The following is a 17,265-nucleotide window of genomic DNA, read 5'->3' on the forward strand; positions in this document are numbered from 1 at the left end:
ACACACATATACAAACATTGGCTTCTCATTTTGTTTTGGGAAGGTGAAGTTGGTCACCCTCAGGTCAATGGGCAAATGCATGGGATTAGAAATTGTTCCCCATGGTGGGACTCCTGCCCAAGCCCCAGTCAAGGCCTTTCCCCTCTTATGATTGCTAATGTACCAAAATCTAGCATCAGTCACAGAACAGAGCAATTCCCAAGATTCCAGCTACAACAATGAATCATTTGGTGTGTCATCATTCCCTGGAGAGCAGAGCCACCATGTCAAATAATGGCCCAACCAACCCAAAGCCCAATGCCACTGAAATTTATAGCCACAGAGCTGAGTTAATCAAGGGGTGGAGGATGGGGGGGGGGGGGGGGGTTCTCTTCCAGAATTATAGGTGTTTCATTTTCTTTCGGTTTAAATTTCATTCACCTGGCAGAAACTCTGGTGAGGATTACTGAAATGAATGTGCAAACACCAAAAGGAAGAGATAATTTTTCAGTTTTCCATGAGTATGATGAAATCTGTAGCCTGATGGATGTGATGATGTGGCATTTAATCACCAGGCACGTTGCAGGCAGTGTGCTGAATGTCTGACCACCTTGTACTGTACATGCTTTCAGAGCAGTGCAGAGGGAAGCAGGTCTGCAAGAGCATGGCCGCTCTAATTTGCATGGGTTACACTGCCCATGGCACGCAGCATGCAAATGAGGAAAAAGCAATTTGACATCAGTCTTACCATTTCTCCCTATATTAGTGACCCAAGTGGGAATCAGAATATTCCGTGAGAGACAGGGCATTAGGGAGAAAGAAACTCATTCAAAGATACTAAATCCCAGACTTCTTATGGCCATATTCTCTCTTTATTTCAACCCCAAAATGTATTTGTCTAATTCTTCTGATCTATCTTAATTGGTTAGAAAAAAATATATGGTAAATGCATATAATTAAAATTTTATTTTCAGAAGCCAACAGACCGTCGTGTTTCCTCACTGTGGCCTACCTGGGAGGCATTGGTTAAGACTGGAAAAGGAAACACTTCAGGTATTTTATTTGGTTTAGAATTTAGGAAGATCAAGGTGTTAAGTGGAGTTATCTCTAATTTCATAGCAACCAAAGGGAAAGCAATAATGACTTTAAAATTTGTTCTAAAGTCATTTGAATTGGAATCCTTGGAAAAGAGAAGCTTTTGAAAATTCAAATTGTGCATTTTTCACCCAAACATGCGCTCTGGGCTTTTACACATGTGCACAGGTAGGTGCATATACACATGACCTCGGTCTCAGTGAGTATCTTTGCCCCATTAAAAAAAATGAAAACAATTGATACATATTAAACAAGTGTTTAAAGATAGTGTATATCATTTAAAAAGAAAAAAAATTACCACACAGAATTTCATGCAAATTTATTTCTGGTTTCCTTGGCAAGGGCCAAAATAGGAAAAGCAAATATTCAAATTTCAGCTTTTTTACTTCAATTTCCTCTTGACAACTGTTTATCTTGATCAAATTAAGAACAAAGTGAAGGGTATGTTATATTTGAGCGCACTGGGGAAATACAGTCTAGATGTTTGTTAAGGCGATTAATGAAAAGAACATTTTAATCCTCCAAACCACGAAAATTATAGCAAATTGGATACATTTATTTTGTATTTTGTCTTTAGTATGTTAGGATTATGTTAAGTCTCATCAAACAATATAACTAGCATTTAAAATGTTACTGATTATTAAAAATACATTTTATTATGATTTAAAGAGAGAATATGGTTTAAATAGTTTATTTCTACTATTAATAATTCTGAGTAAAATATAATAATATTAGCTATCATTTACTTAAATTAATAATACATTTTCTCCATGGACTGGTTTTCCCATCTCTGATATTTTAAAATAAGACAAAGGAGATTAAAAAAAGAGAAATATTTAGCTGGTCCAAAGCCAATGATTTAAAGAAACCCTCACTCGTTAACATGACCTCAACTTTTCCAAACACTGTATTTAGGAACACTTTAAAGTTCTGACCTACTTCGTAATTTTGCCTTTAATTAGATTTTTTTGTTTCTGCATTATTAAAAAGCTATCTTTACTGAAACATTAAAAATAATTGCAAATTCCTTTTAAGTTTAATTGGTGACAGCCTGGAGGGTGAGACATATATGAAAATCCCTAGGTAACAATAATGAGTAATTCAAAAGTAATAACCCCAGTAAAAAAAAAAAAAAAAATCTTCCATTGCCAATAGTCTGTGTGTGTAGCTGAAGTTTTGTTTCTTATTCATTTACTCTGGAAAACTTACAATAGCAGAGTTATAGGAAACAGACACAATCTAACAATGACTCCACTGGGTTCAGATCCATTTTCATACATTTTATTTTCTGACAATACCAATTTTCTCCATATAATGAGTTTTTGTGGTAATTTATTGCTTGGCTGTCTCAACCCTGGAGCTAAAAAATATTAAAAAAGAGAAAAAGTGCTATTTAGCATGAAAATATCTGAGAATGTGTAACTATAAATGATGTATGGCAATATGGTAAGATCTTCCCATTACAGAGTAAATGTGAAGAGGACCTTACCTAACATTCTCCTTAACGTAACACTTTTTAGGATCAACTTGATATAATTCATTCAAAACAACTTACTCAATCTGACAATTATGAATACCTTACCTAAAAGAATGCTCTTTTAAGAAATAATACAGTTTACTCAAATTTATTTCAGTGTTTTGAACTATTAAAATAAGAGTTAAAGATTTTAAACCTGGTCTTTTCTTTAAACATTATTATTATTTTTAGCTTTTTTAGAAACTCTAAAGATATACCATAGGGGAAGTCACTTAACTTCAGTATCCTCATCTAGTTATTATTAAAGTTTTGTCCAAACTGGATGAGCTCTGGAATTTTCCAGACTCCTACATACTAATGAAAACCAGTGGGAAAGCGGGTGTTTGTGCATAATCCTCATGCCATATATTTCATTTTGCTCAAGTAAAAAGAATATTATTTTCAACGGTTGTGTGAAATAATCACAGACCATATTGCGCAATCTCATATTGCATGAGAAAGGAATGCCAAATTAATATCAACTCCCCCAGATGGATTTTTATGAAAAATCAAACCAATAAGCAACAAGTTTTCCAAGAGTTTTAAGACTCTTCCTTTCAATCCTGGGTTATCTAAATGACAACTCAGTCACTGGAGAGAGAAGCCATATCAAAATCTAGGAAAGGAGATGGGAGGAAGGTTTAATTCCCGGTTTCTCAACTGTGGCGCTACTGACATTTGGGTCTGGATGACTCCCCGCTGGGGTTGTTCTCCCGTGGGGTGTGTAGTAGCATCTCTGCTCTGCTCACAAGATGCCAATAGCCCTTCTCTCACTTCCGTGTCGTGACAACCAAAACTACCTCCAGACTTTGCCACATGTTACCTCAGTGGAGGGAGGAAGGGCAGGAGTCACCCCTGATTGAGAACCACCGAGTCAGGCAGAACCAAGTAATCCCGTATTTTTTAGTGGTTCAGTTCAGATCAGTGGTACTCAGACGGTACAGTCATCAGGATTACGTGGAGGATTTTTTTTTTTTAAACCACACATGGCCTTAGAGATGTTGGTAAACAGCTCCTACTGCCCAGCCAATTACTTACAATTACATATACCTCTGTTGTCCCCTCTCATCTCTGTCCATGTGCTAGAGTATACCAAAATGAAGCAATTTTTAAAAGCCTAAAATATCCTGGATGAACCTGATGAAGTCCATGAGAAACCTTTCCCTCATGACAGCCACCTCCGTGCCAGTTTCTGGACTCATGAGGTTTCCCTTGAGTTGTGCGCGCGCGCGCACACGCACACACACACACACACCCACACACACACCCATTTTATTGGTAGCCAGAGCATCAGAACATGATTCTCTTTCTCCAGTTCTTTGAGAGACAAATTAATACAAATTGTGATAACCTCTGTCCTTCTCACTATTATGAGGGGAAGGAGCAAGGCTGCGGCACGGAGCAATGGAAAACCTTCCCCTCTGCCCACTCTAAGTGCCATCCACATCGTGTAGACATGCAGAGTCTCATCCTTTTTTATAAGCAATTATCTTTTAACCATGAAAATTACTTTCTAAATCACCAAGAGTGGTGAGGCAGTCATAATGCTGAAAAAGTGAGGCTTTTCATAGAAACATGCTTCTCCCACCTGCCAAAACAGCCCATGCCTCTAGCCCAAACCCTAATGTGAGGACACCCTTTGGCTTTATGTAGCACTTCCTACTTCATAAAATGCTCTCGCATACATGATCTTGAGTGATCCTAAACAATCACGTCAGAGAGGCACGGCAGGTATTTTTATCCCCATTTTACAGATGAGAAAACTGTGGCCCAGAGAGGTTATCAGACTGATCCCAGCCAGTTATGTGTTGGGGGAGCCAGAACTGGAAGGCAGCTTGCTGACTAAGAGCCAGTGCTTCTTTCATATGATGTCACAAAGTGGTGCTCAGCAGAGCTACAGCCTGAAGGCCACATGGTAGTGTGCAGAGTCCATGCAGGCAGGACTCTTTGCAAGGCCTCTCTTAAAAACAACAGCTCCACTCTGCTGTATTCACGCAGGTCTGATAAACAGCAGTGAGGCAGTCATCCTTCTTAGCAAGCTACCTAAGATCGACAAAGCCATATATTGTTCTAATGGAAAAGTGTCTCTATGAATAAGGAAATAAAGTCACTTAACTTGCCAGTGTTCATTAACTAAAGCTGATGTTGCTGTTGATACTGCAGTTAATGTCCCAAAGAATTAATCTAACAATACCCAGTAACTCCTTGTTCACAAATCACACACCATAAATTCCGAGTGCCCCAGAGTGATGTCTCTCTTCCTTGTAGTAACCTCCCTCTCCCCGCCGCACCCAAGCAAGGCTGATGAGCACAGGCTGAAAGCTCAGGGTTGCTATTGGAAGATACTAGAATGAGAAACTCTGCTCATAACAAAGCACTAATGCTTAGCCAGACTGGAACATTGGAGAAGTGACATTTTGACTTAGAAGAAAGGTCTCTGGAGCTTCATGATGATGTATGAAGGTCTTAGGCAGCTTCTACTGGAGGGGACCTCCCCCCAGCAGATCACTCCAATGAGTGAACTTGAAATCTGTGATCCAGTGGGCCCTTTTCTCAATGGCAGCATCAGAAAATCAGTTTTATATTTACATTTTGTGAAAACGTGACCAAGGAAAGGTAATACTAACCTCATCTATAGCTTTCTTATAGCTCTGAGATAAGGGGAACCCAATCCAGAAGAATCCACAGGAAAGGACAAGCCAGAAAAAAGGCAGTAGGTTAGACACAAAACAGGAGTTGTTAGTACACGGCCGATAGATGCAAAAAGGCAAACAGAACCTCAGCTCGGAATAGTGCGAATCCCCTGCATTATTACTTGCACTGTACTCCTTACTTAAAATGTAATCAGCTCAATAAACCCAAAAGGCTTCACACTTATTTCATAGAACAGATTCTCAGAAAATTTAAATCGATAGTAACTCATCACAATTTAATTTCTAATGTTCAAATTTCAGCCTCCATGCTCTCTTTCTTGCTTTAAGGCTCGGGGTCTGTTGTGTCACAGCAATGCCGCTAGAATTCAGGTTAGCAGGTCCCCTGTCGGACCATGCTTATCAGGTTTTGGGTCCGAAAGTATAGCCCGATAGGCATGAAAGGCAGTAGAAAAATTGTAATATTAATTCATATGGAAAGTAAAATGGGAGAAAGGGCAGAACTGACAAAAAGAAACCCATAGAAAGTGCCCAAGTCTCCTTAACTGCTAGTTTCAACATCTTTTGGGCAAAGCTGCTGAGTAGAAATTATGGAATGAATGATATGAGGTATTTGCTAACGATCACCAAATCCCTAAAGGCAGAAGCAATCCAAGATTGGTTCAGTTCTTTCCTCAGCAGGTATGTCTTCCTTCTGACACTTCTTATTAATCTCAATTTTTGTTTCATCATCATGAGCATATCCCCAGCTACTTTATCCTGTGGGTTCTCTGGTAAATTAAAAGTTTAACACTCTTTGAGAGAAAAGCACTCACAGCTGGTCGACTAGACCGAGTAATGTCCCTGGATTCTTCTGGCTTCACCTTGGAAGGCTCATGGGGGAGCACAGGTGATCCTTCCGACTTGCTGTTGGCTGGAGAAACAAACAGAGGGCCAAGAAAGATAACAACTGTCAGAAAGTGCTGGATGGAGTTCAGGAGTTCTCTGGCGAGTCATCCTGCAGGATTACTCAGCTCACCCATTCACGTAGGTACATCCTGAAGCAAATCCATGAAAAAAACCAGTAAATGTTAGGCAAACCAAATCAGGCAAACACACTTAGGCTTATAACCTGGAAGTTAGTAGTAATAATAAAAAACTAGCATGCATAACCACCACCACCATTTACTGAGCATTAATTGTGTGCCAAGCTTAATGCTAAATGCTTTTTATGTTAATCTTTGCTCCAAACCAATGATGTGGCACATTTTCCTGTTTTACAATTGAACATAGAGAGAGAACACTCTGGCCTAAGGTCACACTGCAGTTATGGACAGAGCTGAGATTCTGTCTGATTTCTCAAAGTCCTCGTCTTAAGATTCAATGTTTGGTTTCTTCTTTTATTACTTACCCATCAGGATAGGCTGGAATTTTGTGGGGAAAAAATTAAAAATCCATTTTAACTGGTGGAATGGTTGTTGAATGGATGGGTGGAGGGAGCTGTCTGGGTCCTTTGAGGAGAAAGAATGAGGTGGGGGCAGGAAGGAGAGCTGTGATCAAGGGAAAGGACTCCAGTCCAGAGGTACAGGGCACGGGTTGGGGAGGGCTCCCCGACAGCTACACAGTACAGAGCATCCCTTCAGTTTATGAGCTTATAGGAAGAGAAAAAGCAATCTAGGGTGGGAGCAATGCTTTTGTTTTAAAGTGGTTTTCCAGGGCAGGGACATACCAGGGATACAAGAGTGCTTTTGATGCAGAAGAACTAGGGGCCGAAGGAAAGAAGGTAAGAATTAAACCTGAACCAGATTTGAGAATTTTCTTTAGCATTTACTCTTACTAAGGATATTAAGTTACTAATAGAAAATGGTAAGGAAATGGCAGTTTTTGAAATTAAGTAAATTTATATTTGGATCAAGTCAACAAAAGTATACATAGCTGTGGGCCGTGCTGCTGACGTTAGAAGAATGCATACGGGGCAGCCACAGGCCAGTCCACGTGTCAGGTCAGGAACAGAAGTGTCACATGTCAGATGTCAACCTTTTCAAATGGACATGTAGTGACTTTATTTATTTAAAACCTTGGAAAGATTTAGAAGGTAAATTATGACTGTGTCTAGTGAAAAGGCTAAGAAAAGTATGTTAATATTTATCAAATTGCACTTCAAAAAGTCTTGGTCTTTATTACTTGGAAGCAAAATTATCTTCTGAAGGTTATTCAGAAAGTGTGAATTTAGATGATTTAGAAACAATGTGTTGTAGTGTATAATTAGCTGGACATATTAATGTTTTTCACAAGCTTCCTCAGTAAGGAAAACTGACTAATGAATGACTTGAATGAAATGGTCAGAGGCTAATTTTTACCTCTCTAATAGGAATAACAAGAAGTGTTAAAAGTATTTTTAAGTCAAAATTCTATTTCTTCTCAAATATACATATATATTCTACATTAATCTTTATTGAATTTCATGTTTGAAAAATAACTAGTATTATGGACTATGTTCAGAATACAAAAAGAAACTGTTGGCACAGTGGGAAGAGGCTAATTGGGGGTACAAGAAACTCTAACCAGGAAATCAAATGAAAATGGAAATTCAGAGACTGATGATTATATTTTGAAATAATACCAATAATCTGTGATCTCCCTGAAGAACATTGGTATCCGTGATCAGAAAGGATTTCGCCCACACCAGATGTCACATAACTGGGGATGTGGCCCAGCCCTCCGAGGACATTGAGGCTGAGAGCAGTTAAGCAGCTCCTCAGACTCACACACAGTGGCGGCCACCCAGGAGCACACGTCCCAGAAGTCGGGAAGCAGCCCGACTCCCCGCCCACGGCTCTCCTCTCCAGGCCGTGTTGTCGGGGAGAGGGAAGGGGAGCTTTACCTCGAACTCTGGTCCGTTCACTGGACCCTGCTTGCGACCCGGGCTGAGAGCCGCCTTGGGAGCTGGGCTGGGAGCTGGGGGTGCTGGAGCTGGAGGAACTGCCACTGCTGGTCCTCTGCAGGGGGCTCTCCAAGATGGGCTCGGTTCTCCGGAGGTCAGGGTTGCTGCAAGGACGACAGAGCACCGTGACTACTCTCAAGGCCTTGCCCTTGGTAGACACAGCATAGTCCAGGCCCATCTCAGGGCACAGGGATACAGAGAGTGCTTATATGACCTTGAACTAAAGAGGTCAATGGAAATGAGAATCATGCCATCCAGACAGTGGATGGCATGAACTCTTGACCCAACTCTTGGGTCATCACACTTCAAGACTTAGCTCTGAAATGATGACTCTTCAAAGGAGGCTTTCTTTTGAACTGTTTATCCTGTGCTCTTTCTAAAAAACTTGAAAAATATTAAAAGATAAAAATACATGCACTCTCTGAACCAAGAGGTAGTCAGCTAATGTGGTTTATCATCCTCCAGTCTTTCTTTTGTATATATGGAAGCATACTATATATTCAGTTTTCCAGCTTGCTTCCCCCCCCCTTCACACTGCATTGTGAGTAGCTTCTTGTGCTTCTACAAATAATAATGGCTGCATAATAGTTCAGTAAATAGAGGACTTAATTTAACCATTCCTCTTTTGTCAGACATTATGGTGCTTCCAATACACTGCTGTGACGCATACCGCTAAATAGCTATCTATGCACATAAAAATACCCAATCAGGTCCCTTTCCTGGAGTTGCAATTTCTGGGTGAAAGGGCATGAACTGGGGTGTGTGTGTGTACATCTGTATGAGAACGCACAAAGGCATTGCCGGTTGTTACTGCAGTGCACCGGGTGGGCCATCTCACTGAACTCACCGACTTCATTATGACTAGTTTGGCAATTCGTAAAAATTTTGTATCTTGTTGTTTTAATGCAGTTTAAAATATTACTACTGAGATACATTCATTTTTCCTCACATTTATTTGCCATTTATAATTCCTCTTCAGCAAACTGCTTAATCAAGTTCTTTGCTTGTATAGCTAGTAGTGTCTTTGTATTTTTTAATTTCTTGGAGGAAGTCTTTAGATACGTTGGCTATTATCAAAGGGAGGTGTGTTTTCAAATAATTAACTGCTAATCCAAGAGCAAATTAGTTTGTTGGCAGGCTACGAGCTCTATCCTTTATAAAACCTTTCTGTATTCCCTGTCTTCATATCTCTCCTGCTCCCCAAGTTGTAGTATTTATTCACTCACTCTGCTGCTCTGTACCAGGCCCTGGGTCAGGCATTGGTGATACGTAGTGAAAAAGACACCGTCATAGCCTGTGCCAGCTTAGCCGGACACACAGGAACAATTTCCTTTATGTGTGGCCGGCAGTGAGCACAGGGACCTGGGAGCAGGGAGCAGGGCCTGCGAGGCTACTTCTGGTGACCACGGACGATCTGCCAGAAGAGGAGTCAGCTGAGCCGTGGGGGAGGCACTGCTGAGGCTTTTATGACTTTGTTATAAAAATAAGCAGCATTCTTAGGGTTTCTACAAAGCTCTTCTTTTGTAATTTTTAACTCACAGACCTTTCCATTTTTTCATAACATAATGTTGGGTGTAGGTACTACAGGGACCTGGGTCTCCAAGCTCAAATCTACGCCTTCCCTCCACGAAGAGGGGTCACATGGCCCCTCGTGTTTCCAACGTCATCAGTTCCCCAAACATTTCATCTTTGTAATGGAGTCATCAGAGTGCCGATTTTAATGCACTGAGAGATATTAAAATGTAATTTTATGCTTTCATTGTGCTCTGCCCATTTCAAGAGTCCCCGTGGCAGGAGCTCTGCCCTGTGCAGCTCGTCAGGTGTGGCCTCCCTTAGACACACGAGCAGATCGGTCTACCAGACCTGGCCCGGAAACGGCACTCTTGCAGCGGCAAAATCAGATAGCATCCTTTTGAAAAACACAAGAACCTTGCTTTGTGGTAATGTATTGGCCAAAAAAAAATTCGATTGAGTTACAAAAATTCTTAAATAGTGGGTTATTGGAAAACACGGCTGGTGGCCCTAGAAAACGTCTTGTGTAAAAATAAATATATCCTGATAATTTATTAATTTTGATCATATAAGTGTAAAATTTATGACAAATTTATCCGTTAAGTTATAGTAAAGGGTTGCTAAGTTGACAGAACACTAAAATCGACTACAAAAGTGATTGTTGGTAAACTTCAGAAAAACTTTAAAACTTCTTGGTACTTTAATGGCACTCCGTCATATAGTAACTATTTTTGTGAAAACTGTTAGCATCCAGTTGACTGAAATCGATTTGGATTCATAATGGAAATACCCTCGATTTAGAGAATACCTAAAATGACAAATATATATTTCTGAAATATTCTATATTTCAAATTTTTCATTTGTCATAAAGAAACAATCCTATTCTTCTTTAATTACCAAATAATAAATTCTTCCCATTGTCCTCTTTCATTAGACACTAGTGATCAGAAACTATTTATGTCTTACTGATAAATTCCAAAAGTATTTTTTTCTAAAATCTGTATTGCTAATCAACTTTATTGTAGATTAAAGGTGATGGACATACTAAGGCTTCTTGGTAGTTACTCTCATTTTGTGGAATGATAATACAGTGTTCTTTGTATTAAAAAAGAAAAATCTGTTGAGAGAGGTGTAGCTGTGAGCTCTGAGTTCTTCCCCTGGTGGCTGTGGTGTGGTAGAAGGATCCATCTATTTGCTCTCATGTAGCACTCCTTTGATCATGTAATCCAAACCTTTCTATTAAGCACCTACTTTGTGAGACTCATTGGCCCCATAAGAGGGATGGAGGAGAGCACAGGTCACAATCCTAGGGATGAGTGTGTGCTGTGGCAGTAACAGAACAAGGCAAAACTGCAGGCTGTGTGTGAAAGTCTGTAAATATGGTCAGAGTTTGGGGAACAATGAACCCGGCCTAGAGCAGGCACGGTGGTGTGAGGAAGGAGACAGGACTCGACTGGGCCTTGGATGGGTGAGCAGGAAGGCTGGGGACAGCCTGAGCAGACCCACAGGGCCTGGGGTTTTCCTAGGGCTTATTGGTATAGAGTCCAAAAGTCTGCATTAGGAAACCCTGGGAGGGTGTCACCAGAAGAAATGGGTGGCTTATGCAGCAATGGCCTTTGGAGCCCGGCAGAGAGCAGGGGTCTCCCAGGATAGGCCTATGAATGACTGGCCAGGAGAGAGGCAGGCTGACCAGGTAGCATGCTGCTGTCCTTGCATAAAAGACGGGCAAGATACTAGCAGAACCAGCTGGGATCAGTGCGCGTCTCTGATGAGACTCAGGGCCTTTTTCTCCGTGAGGCTAATTGGTCCCCATGGGCATTAAATCCCTGACCTGGGCCTCATTAGCTCCAGTCCTGCCCTGGAGCTGGCCTGCGCTGGTGCCATCTTCACAGGGTTGCTATTTTCGCTGCTGAGGACGGAAAGAAGTATTTCGTTTCTGTGTAACCACACACGGAAATAGGAAAGACTTTAAAATGCCTTTTCTATCTTATTTTTTTGTAAAGTATGAGTATTTGGGGAAAAAATGTCATACTGTTCACATTTTTCTCTCCTTATTATGTAGCAATATATGGTCTGGCCTTGGGGCCAAAGGGTTTGTGATAAATGCTCTTAGAGGAGATCAGTTTCAGAAGAATTCCATGAAATAATAGATTTCTCCTGTTCGCATACTAACTGAGCCTACTCAGATCCGAATGCGTAAAAACATGAAAACATTCACAGAGCTCTCTTTAAATGCTAACTTTTAGTTCAGACATTGGCCATCCCACAGACAATGCTGCTTTGTCTATAAAACACACAGTAAAATGAAAAATGTGGCAATTGTTCCATTTACTTGAATCATATAAAAAGTCAAAACATAAAATTAGGATTACAAAGTGATTTTTTGGCCAAGTCTATAATTAACTGGCCGACGGCCAAAATTCACTTTACTTTGTTCTCTGATGACACAAAGGAGAAAGGAGTCATAAGAAGACAGGTTTGGGATGGAACAAAGAATTACTTCTTGAGATTAAGCATTTGGTTATTTGGTTTTGACTGGGAGTTTCAGGCTCGATTTAAATCTTTTTATATTCAGAATGTACTTGTTTGATCAAATTTTAATTTGCTTTAAGAGAACACATGAATCAAAGTTAAATATTAAAGTGCATGGAATTTTTTTTAAAAAAGTATTTTTTTAAATGAGCAAATCAGACCTTGTTTTACACTTAACTCATCACCTTGACCACATGCGGCATTTGGGAGTCCCCAGAGCACCTGGGAACCTGCAGCCCCAGCAAGGCCCAGCAGCCACTGAGGGAGGAGGGGCAGGAGACAGGTGATGGGGTCACGGTGCCAGTGTTTAGCTGTCCAGGAAGGAGACAGTTAAAAGCACATGATGATACTAGTTCCAGCATCAGCAGGGAAATTTGGGGAGTATAAATTGGTCCCACAGGACAGAAACCTTGAAAAGGTAGGGTATATCACAAGATAAGGCGCAATAACCATAAGATTAAGATGAGCTATTAACAGACTCATTAAATTATATAGTGAGCAAGGTGGGGGCAACAGGGAGCTTGGCGGGCCACAGGTCCTGAGCCCTTTCTCTGGGGAGAACGGCAGCCGCCTTCGCCGCTGACGGATTAGCGTGGCGAGGGGCTCATGAGGGAGGACTTCGGTGCAAAACTACCAGCTTTCAAACGTTGGCTCTATCGCTTACTAATTTTGTCACCTTGAGTAATTTGCTTGTGTTCATCTCAGTCTCTGCATCTAGAAAATGGAGTTGATTATAGTCACCACTCCAGAGCTTTGTTTCAGTTAGTTAACATCTGTAATGCACACCGACATGGAGCAGAACTCTGCATGAATAGGTGTTCCAGAGTGTGTAATGAATAAAGAAATAAATATCAAAATTTCCCAAACCAAGCAGAAGGCAGGGACCACAGGGTGGCCCAAGAACACCTCCCTGACCACCTCACGCTGGCACAGCTGTACCCCTCCGTACTGTATCTATTTCCAAACGTGTTTTCTATAGGACTTGATTTGGGGTGGCACGTGCAGAGTGACAGAGTGACCTAACAGGCAGTTTTCTGGGGAGAAAACAGTGCAGTGAAGGCCTGGGCAGGGGGTGGGAACGGGGAAGAGGAGGTCAATGGGGAAAAAAGGGGGACATCTGTAATACTTTCAACAATAAAGGTAAACTGGAAAAATAAGCGAACAGTCAAGTTTTGATTTTTCCTCATGTTACAGGTACATGTGTGTATATGTTCATTTTAACTTGAGAGTCTTCTATTTTGAGATACTAAGTAGTTTATTGATGAAAACATACTGTTGCCCAAGTTATCAAAAAATAGCACACATTCTGCAGTTACTATATAACGTTTTGTGCCTAGTAACTGGAGTTCATAAGTACTGAATCCAGGAAGTGAACGCCTTAACCATTAGGCTCTGCCTCTTTTTCCTCACTGTTTAGCACGCAGTGGCTTATTTCTCAGTCACATTACAATGTACACAGGTAGAATGGCGCTCCTTTTGGTTCTTTTCCAAGTGGTGACTTGGGGACTCAGAAATATAATTTTGTCCCTAATGATACCTGTAGCTTCAAAGAGCAGCAGGTTTATTATATCTCCTGACCCATGGTCCCCAGAGTCAGGCAGCCTCAGCTGAGTCCCTGGGTCCCAAGGTAACATACAGCCTTGCACATTATCGGGTCCACAACATACACTTGCTACATTTAGCAAATGAAATAACAGTATTGATAACAAAACATCCTGAACCTATTCCTTATTATATGTGCAATCTTTCTTGGGACCCATTCTAAATGGGCTAATGTTGTAGTCTCCCTTAAGAGTCATATCAAGAAAAAGGCTTGGAGGACAAATGGAATATTGACCGAGCACAAGAAGTAGAGCTTAGAAGGTTTCTAAAGGATGAATTATTTAAAAGCTACCCTTTCTATATGGTTCTATGGGTGGGCAGCTCTGAAGACCTCATTCGGACCATCAGAAGTAGGAGGGTCTCTGTATCAGAGTAATGGCCCCAGTGATCCCATCTCCCAGTGTCCATGCCTTGTGCACTTCTTTATATATTGACTGAGGGCTTGACCATGTGACCTGTGGAGGCCAATAGGACATCAGCAAAGATTATGCAAGTAAAGCCTCAAAAAGCACTTGTGCCCCAGGCCTTTCCTTCTTAGACTGAGAAGGGAAAACAGTAAAGAAGCCCATGATGAAAGACCACACAGAGGTTCAGCGACCCATCAGCTCAGTGCAGCTGCATGAGTGAGCACAAGTGAGACCATCAGAACTTCTTAGCAAGCCCATACAATTGTGAGAAATAATAAATTGTTATTATTTCAGGCCACTAAGTTTTAGACTGCTCTGTTACGGAGCAAAGATGGACTAAAGCTATCTCTATCACAATAAAGAAACCAAATCCTCAAGCTTTTAAAAATGCAATGAAATCCAGAATTGCAAATTCTGATTCAGATAGTAAATGTCAGTCACTTGGAGACACGTGATAGCTAGAAGCAGGTGTGTTTGTAGGATTGTTCCATGTGGAAAAGATGGGATTCTCCATCCTCCCTGTCCTCTGTAATCCCTCTGACTTCCAATGTAGGTAAGTAATTATTACCTCTTAGCTCACTCTCTACCTCCTCTGCAAGCAGAAAAATGCCGGCTGTCTCACAAAGCCTGCATTTGCACAAAGTACAATATTTAAGTGGTTCCAATGGAAAAGTGCATGTTTTGCAAGCCTCTGACCATCAAACATCAACTGTCTTAGGCCCTGACATCATTAAAATAACAGTTCAGGGGGAACAAAGAACTGCTTTTAATTTGACTATATAATAATAGTTCTCTTTCTTTTTGGTTGATAGAAGAAAAAAGACTTAAAGAAGTGATGCTTGATCTACAGCAACTAAAATTCTAAGCAACTGATTCAGTGAACAGAGCCTCAGGGCAGAGTTCAAAGGCGAAGAAGCAGTGATAATTGGGGCTTCTCGCTGCTTGAAGAGGGTGCCTGAGAAAGTTCAGGCTGGCTCTGTGGTCACAGTACAGCCCAGTGTTCCTCAGCGCGCCTCGTAGCAATACCAGCTCAGCATGAAGCTGACAAGTCACTGGACAAAAATGGCTCATTCAGAGATTTCTGCCATCGGTGACTCCACTCAGGATGTGTTAGCTTCTTTGCCCTAAAGGGATTCGTGTTCTTAGTACAGTTCTATCTTATTGACGGGCTGACCCCTTCCTAAGGCTTTTCATGTGAGGCGGAAGATCACAGCTTCCTGATCAAAAGCATTCCGTATTTTAAAGATATGTACAAATAATCAAAACCTTCCTTTCTGGTCTCCTTCTCTCTCACTAGCAAGGGAGCGTCCTTCTCTTATTATGAACACAACGGAGAAGAATAGAACAGGCTGTCCAAGCTCATCCTTTTTATAGTCTCGGCAGAGGCCCTTTGCTATTTCCGTTGGTTCTAAAAAGGGGAGTATTCATCCTGAACAATCGGAGGGAAGCTTGAGGAACTGTAGCAGCCGACAGCATCTGTTACCATATAAAGTCTGCAAGATGCTGTAAAGATACTGTTTACTTTCCAGCTTCTCTTGAAATCTACACCAACCGGTAGGTGGATGCAACGTCCTGACTGCAGGGTGATGCATCGTTGCTGGAAAACTCTAGGAGAGCAGAGAGAGAGCACCAGTGGGGGCGTCGCTGTGTTCCGGGGACCCTCCACAAGGGGGTCTTCCTCGTCGGAGTTAGTCCTCGTGTAATCTGCCGAGCCAGGGAAGCCCCACAGCCGGTCATCGCTGCATTTCTTTGGCAATTCCTTTCTAATGTCTCGGTGGTTCTCAGGGCACATTTCTTTTTTAAATTTTTTTAATTTTATTTTTGTTACAGATGTTTCTCCTTTTTCAGGGCACATTTCTTGACCCGATGCTAAAAGTCACCTCAAAACAGGTCATTTTATTCTGTTGACTCCCAAAAAAGGTCTCTGAAGTGATGGTTTGGGATACTATGACCAGACTTACCCTTGTAATTTTATTCCTCAATTTTTAAAACTGTCAGGTAAGGTACCCCTGATTGACTTCTGGGTTGCCTCACTCACTCACTCACTCACTCACTCACTCGCCCCCACTGTGCACTGATGTCTGTGACAGGTACTGCAGAAATGAAAGGCCTGTGCCCTGGCCTCCCAGAGCGTACAGTCCAGGCGGCCAGTCAGTATGGCTCTGAAGTGAAAAAAGAACAAAGGATTTCTTAGGAAAGCGATAACGACAAAGGTGTGTGAAGGCTTATTCCTTCTCCTTAACCGTCTTTCTCCTTTACCTTGCTCTGATGGGTTGAGATCCTAGTCTGGGTCCCAGAGCACTACCATTTCCAGGAGAGTTCTTTCTGGCTAATGCTGGGGATATAGAAGTTGTTCTTTGAGGCACCTGAAAGAAAAGCAGAATTCAGAAATATTTTCCATCAAATAGCTCCCATAAGCGACTGCCTTTAGAAAGATTTGCCAGGAATTAGCAATGATCAGGAACACCTTTCATTTCTCAAAGAGCACTTGAACTCTCTAAATCAAGTCAAACAAAAGGCAACGAGGCATATTCAGCAACCATTAAGGAGTATGGTCCTGAATTTTAAATACAAATTTAAAAACAGATAAAGTTCATTATTTTAATTCATCGAGTTCCTTCTTTTGTGTAAGAGTGGTAGATACCAGACATTTCTTTAGGGTACCAGAAACTCACCCGATCATTGGAAATTGCATCAGATGAGAGCCATCCGATATATCGAGTTTCACTTTGAGCTCACATCAGAACTGATAAACAGGTAAGGAAAGCATGGAGTCTGGTGAGAAACGAGGGCGTCAGGCTAGAACTTGGGACATAAGCCACCTGCCGGTGAGCTCAGAGAAACGAATGCAGTGGATCCTGCATGTTCCCACTTCCTCGTCGACTTGCAGTTACTAATGACAAACAAACCCCGGACACTGTGCTTTGAAAGGTCAGTCTGCGAACATAACATAAAACAGGACCGGCACTGGGAATGCTGGAAGGGTCTTCGAAAGGACTACGTGCGTACAGACTGTGAGGAACCCTAGGAAAATGTATGTATCATCAG

General features: G+C 41.4%; 1 protein-coding gene across 9 annotated transcripts in view; it reads right to left on the bottom strand.

Annotated features, from left to right (window-relative positions):
• TNIK (TRAF2 and NCK interacting kinase) overlaps nucleotides 1–17,265 on the bottom strand; it is a 360,673-nt gene that overhangs the window by 42,081 nt on the left and 301,327 nt on the right. For 5 of the 9 annotated variants that reach the window (XM_036242367.1, XM_036242361.1, XM_036242363.1 and 2 more), the window contains 4 exons: nucleotides 16,477–16,583; nucleotides 8,105–8,268; nucleotides 6,057–6,154; nucleotides 5,218–5,241 (listed from right to left, as the gene is read on the bottom strand). In XM_036242367.1, the coding sequence (XP_036098260.1) occupies nucleotides 5,218–5,241; nucleotides 6,057–6,154; nucleotides 8,105–8,268; nucleotides 16,477–16,583 (393 nt within the window). The remainder of the gene's footprint in view (nucleotides 1–5,217; nucleotides 5,242–6,056; nucleotides 6,155–8,104; nucleotides 8,269–16,476; nucleotides 16,584–17,265) is intronic. The other 4 variants (XM_036242368.1, XM_036242362.1, XM_036242364.1 and 1 more) reach the window with 1 other exon arrangement.

This window comes from Molossus molossus, unplaced genomic scaffold (genome assembly GCF_014108415.1).
Source record: "Molossus molossus isolate mMolMol1 unplaced genomic scaffold, mMolMol1.p scaffold_m16_p_5, whole genome shotgun sequence".
NCBI classification, from domain to species: Eukaryota; Metazoa; Chordata; class Mammalia; order Chiroptera; family Molossidae; genus Molossus; species Molossus molossus.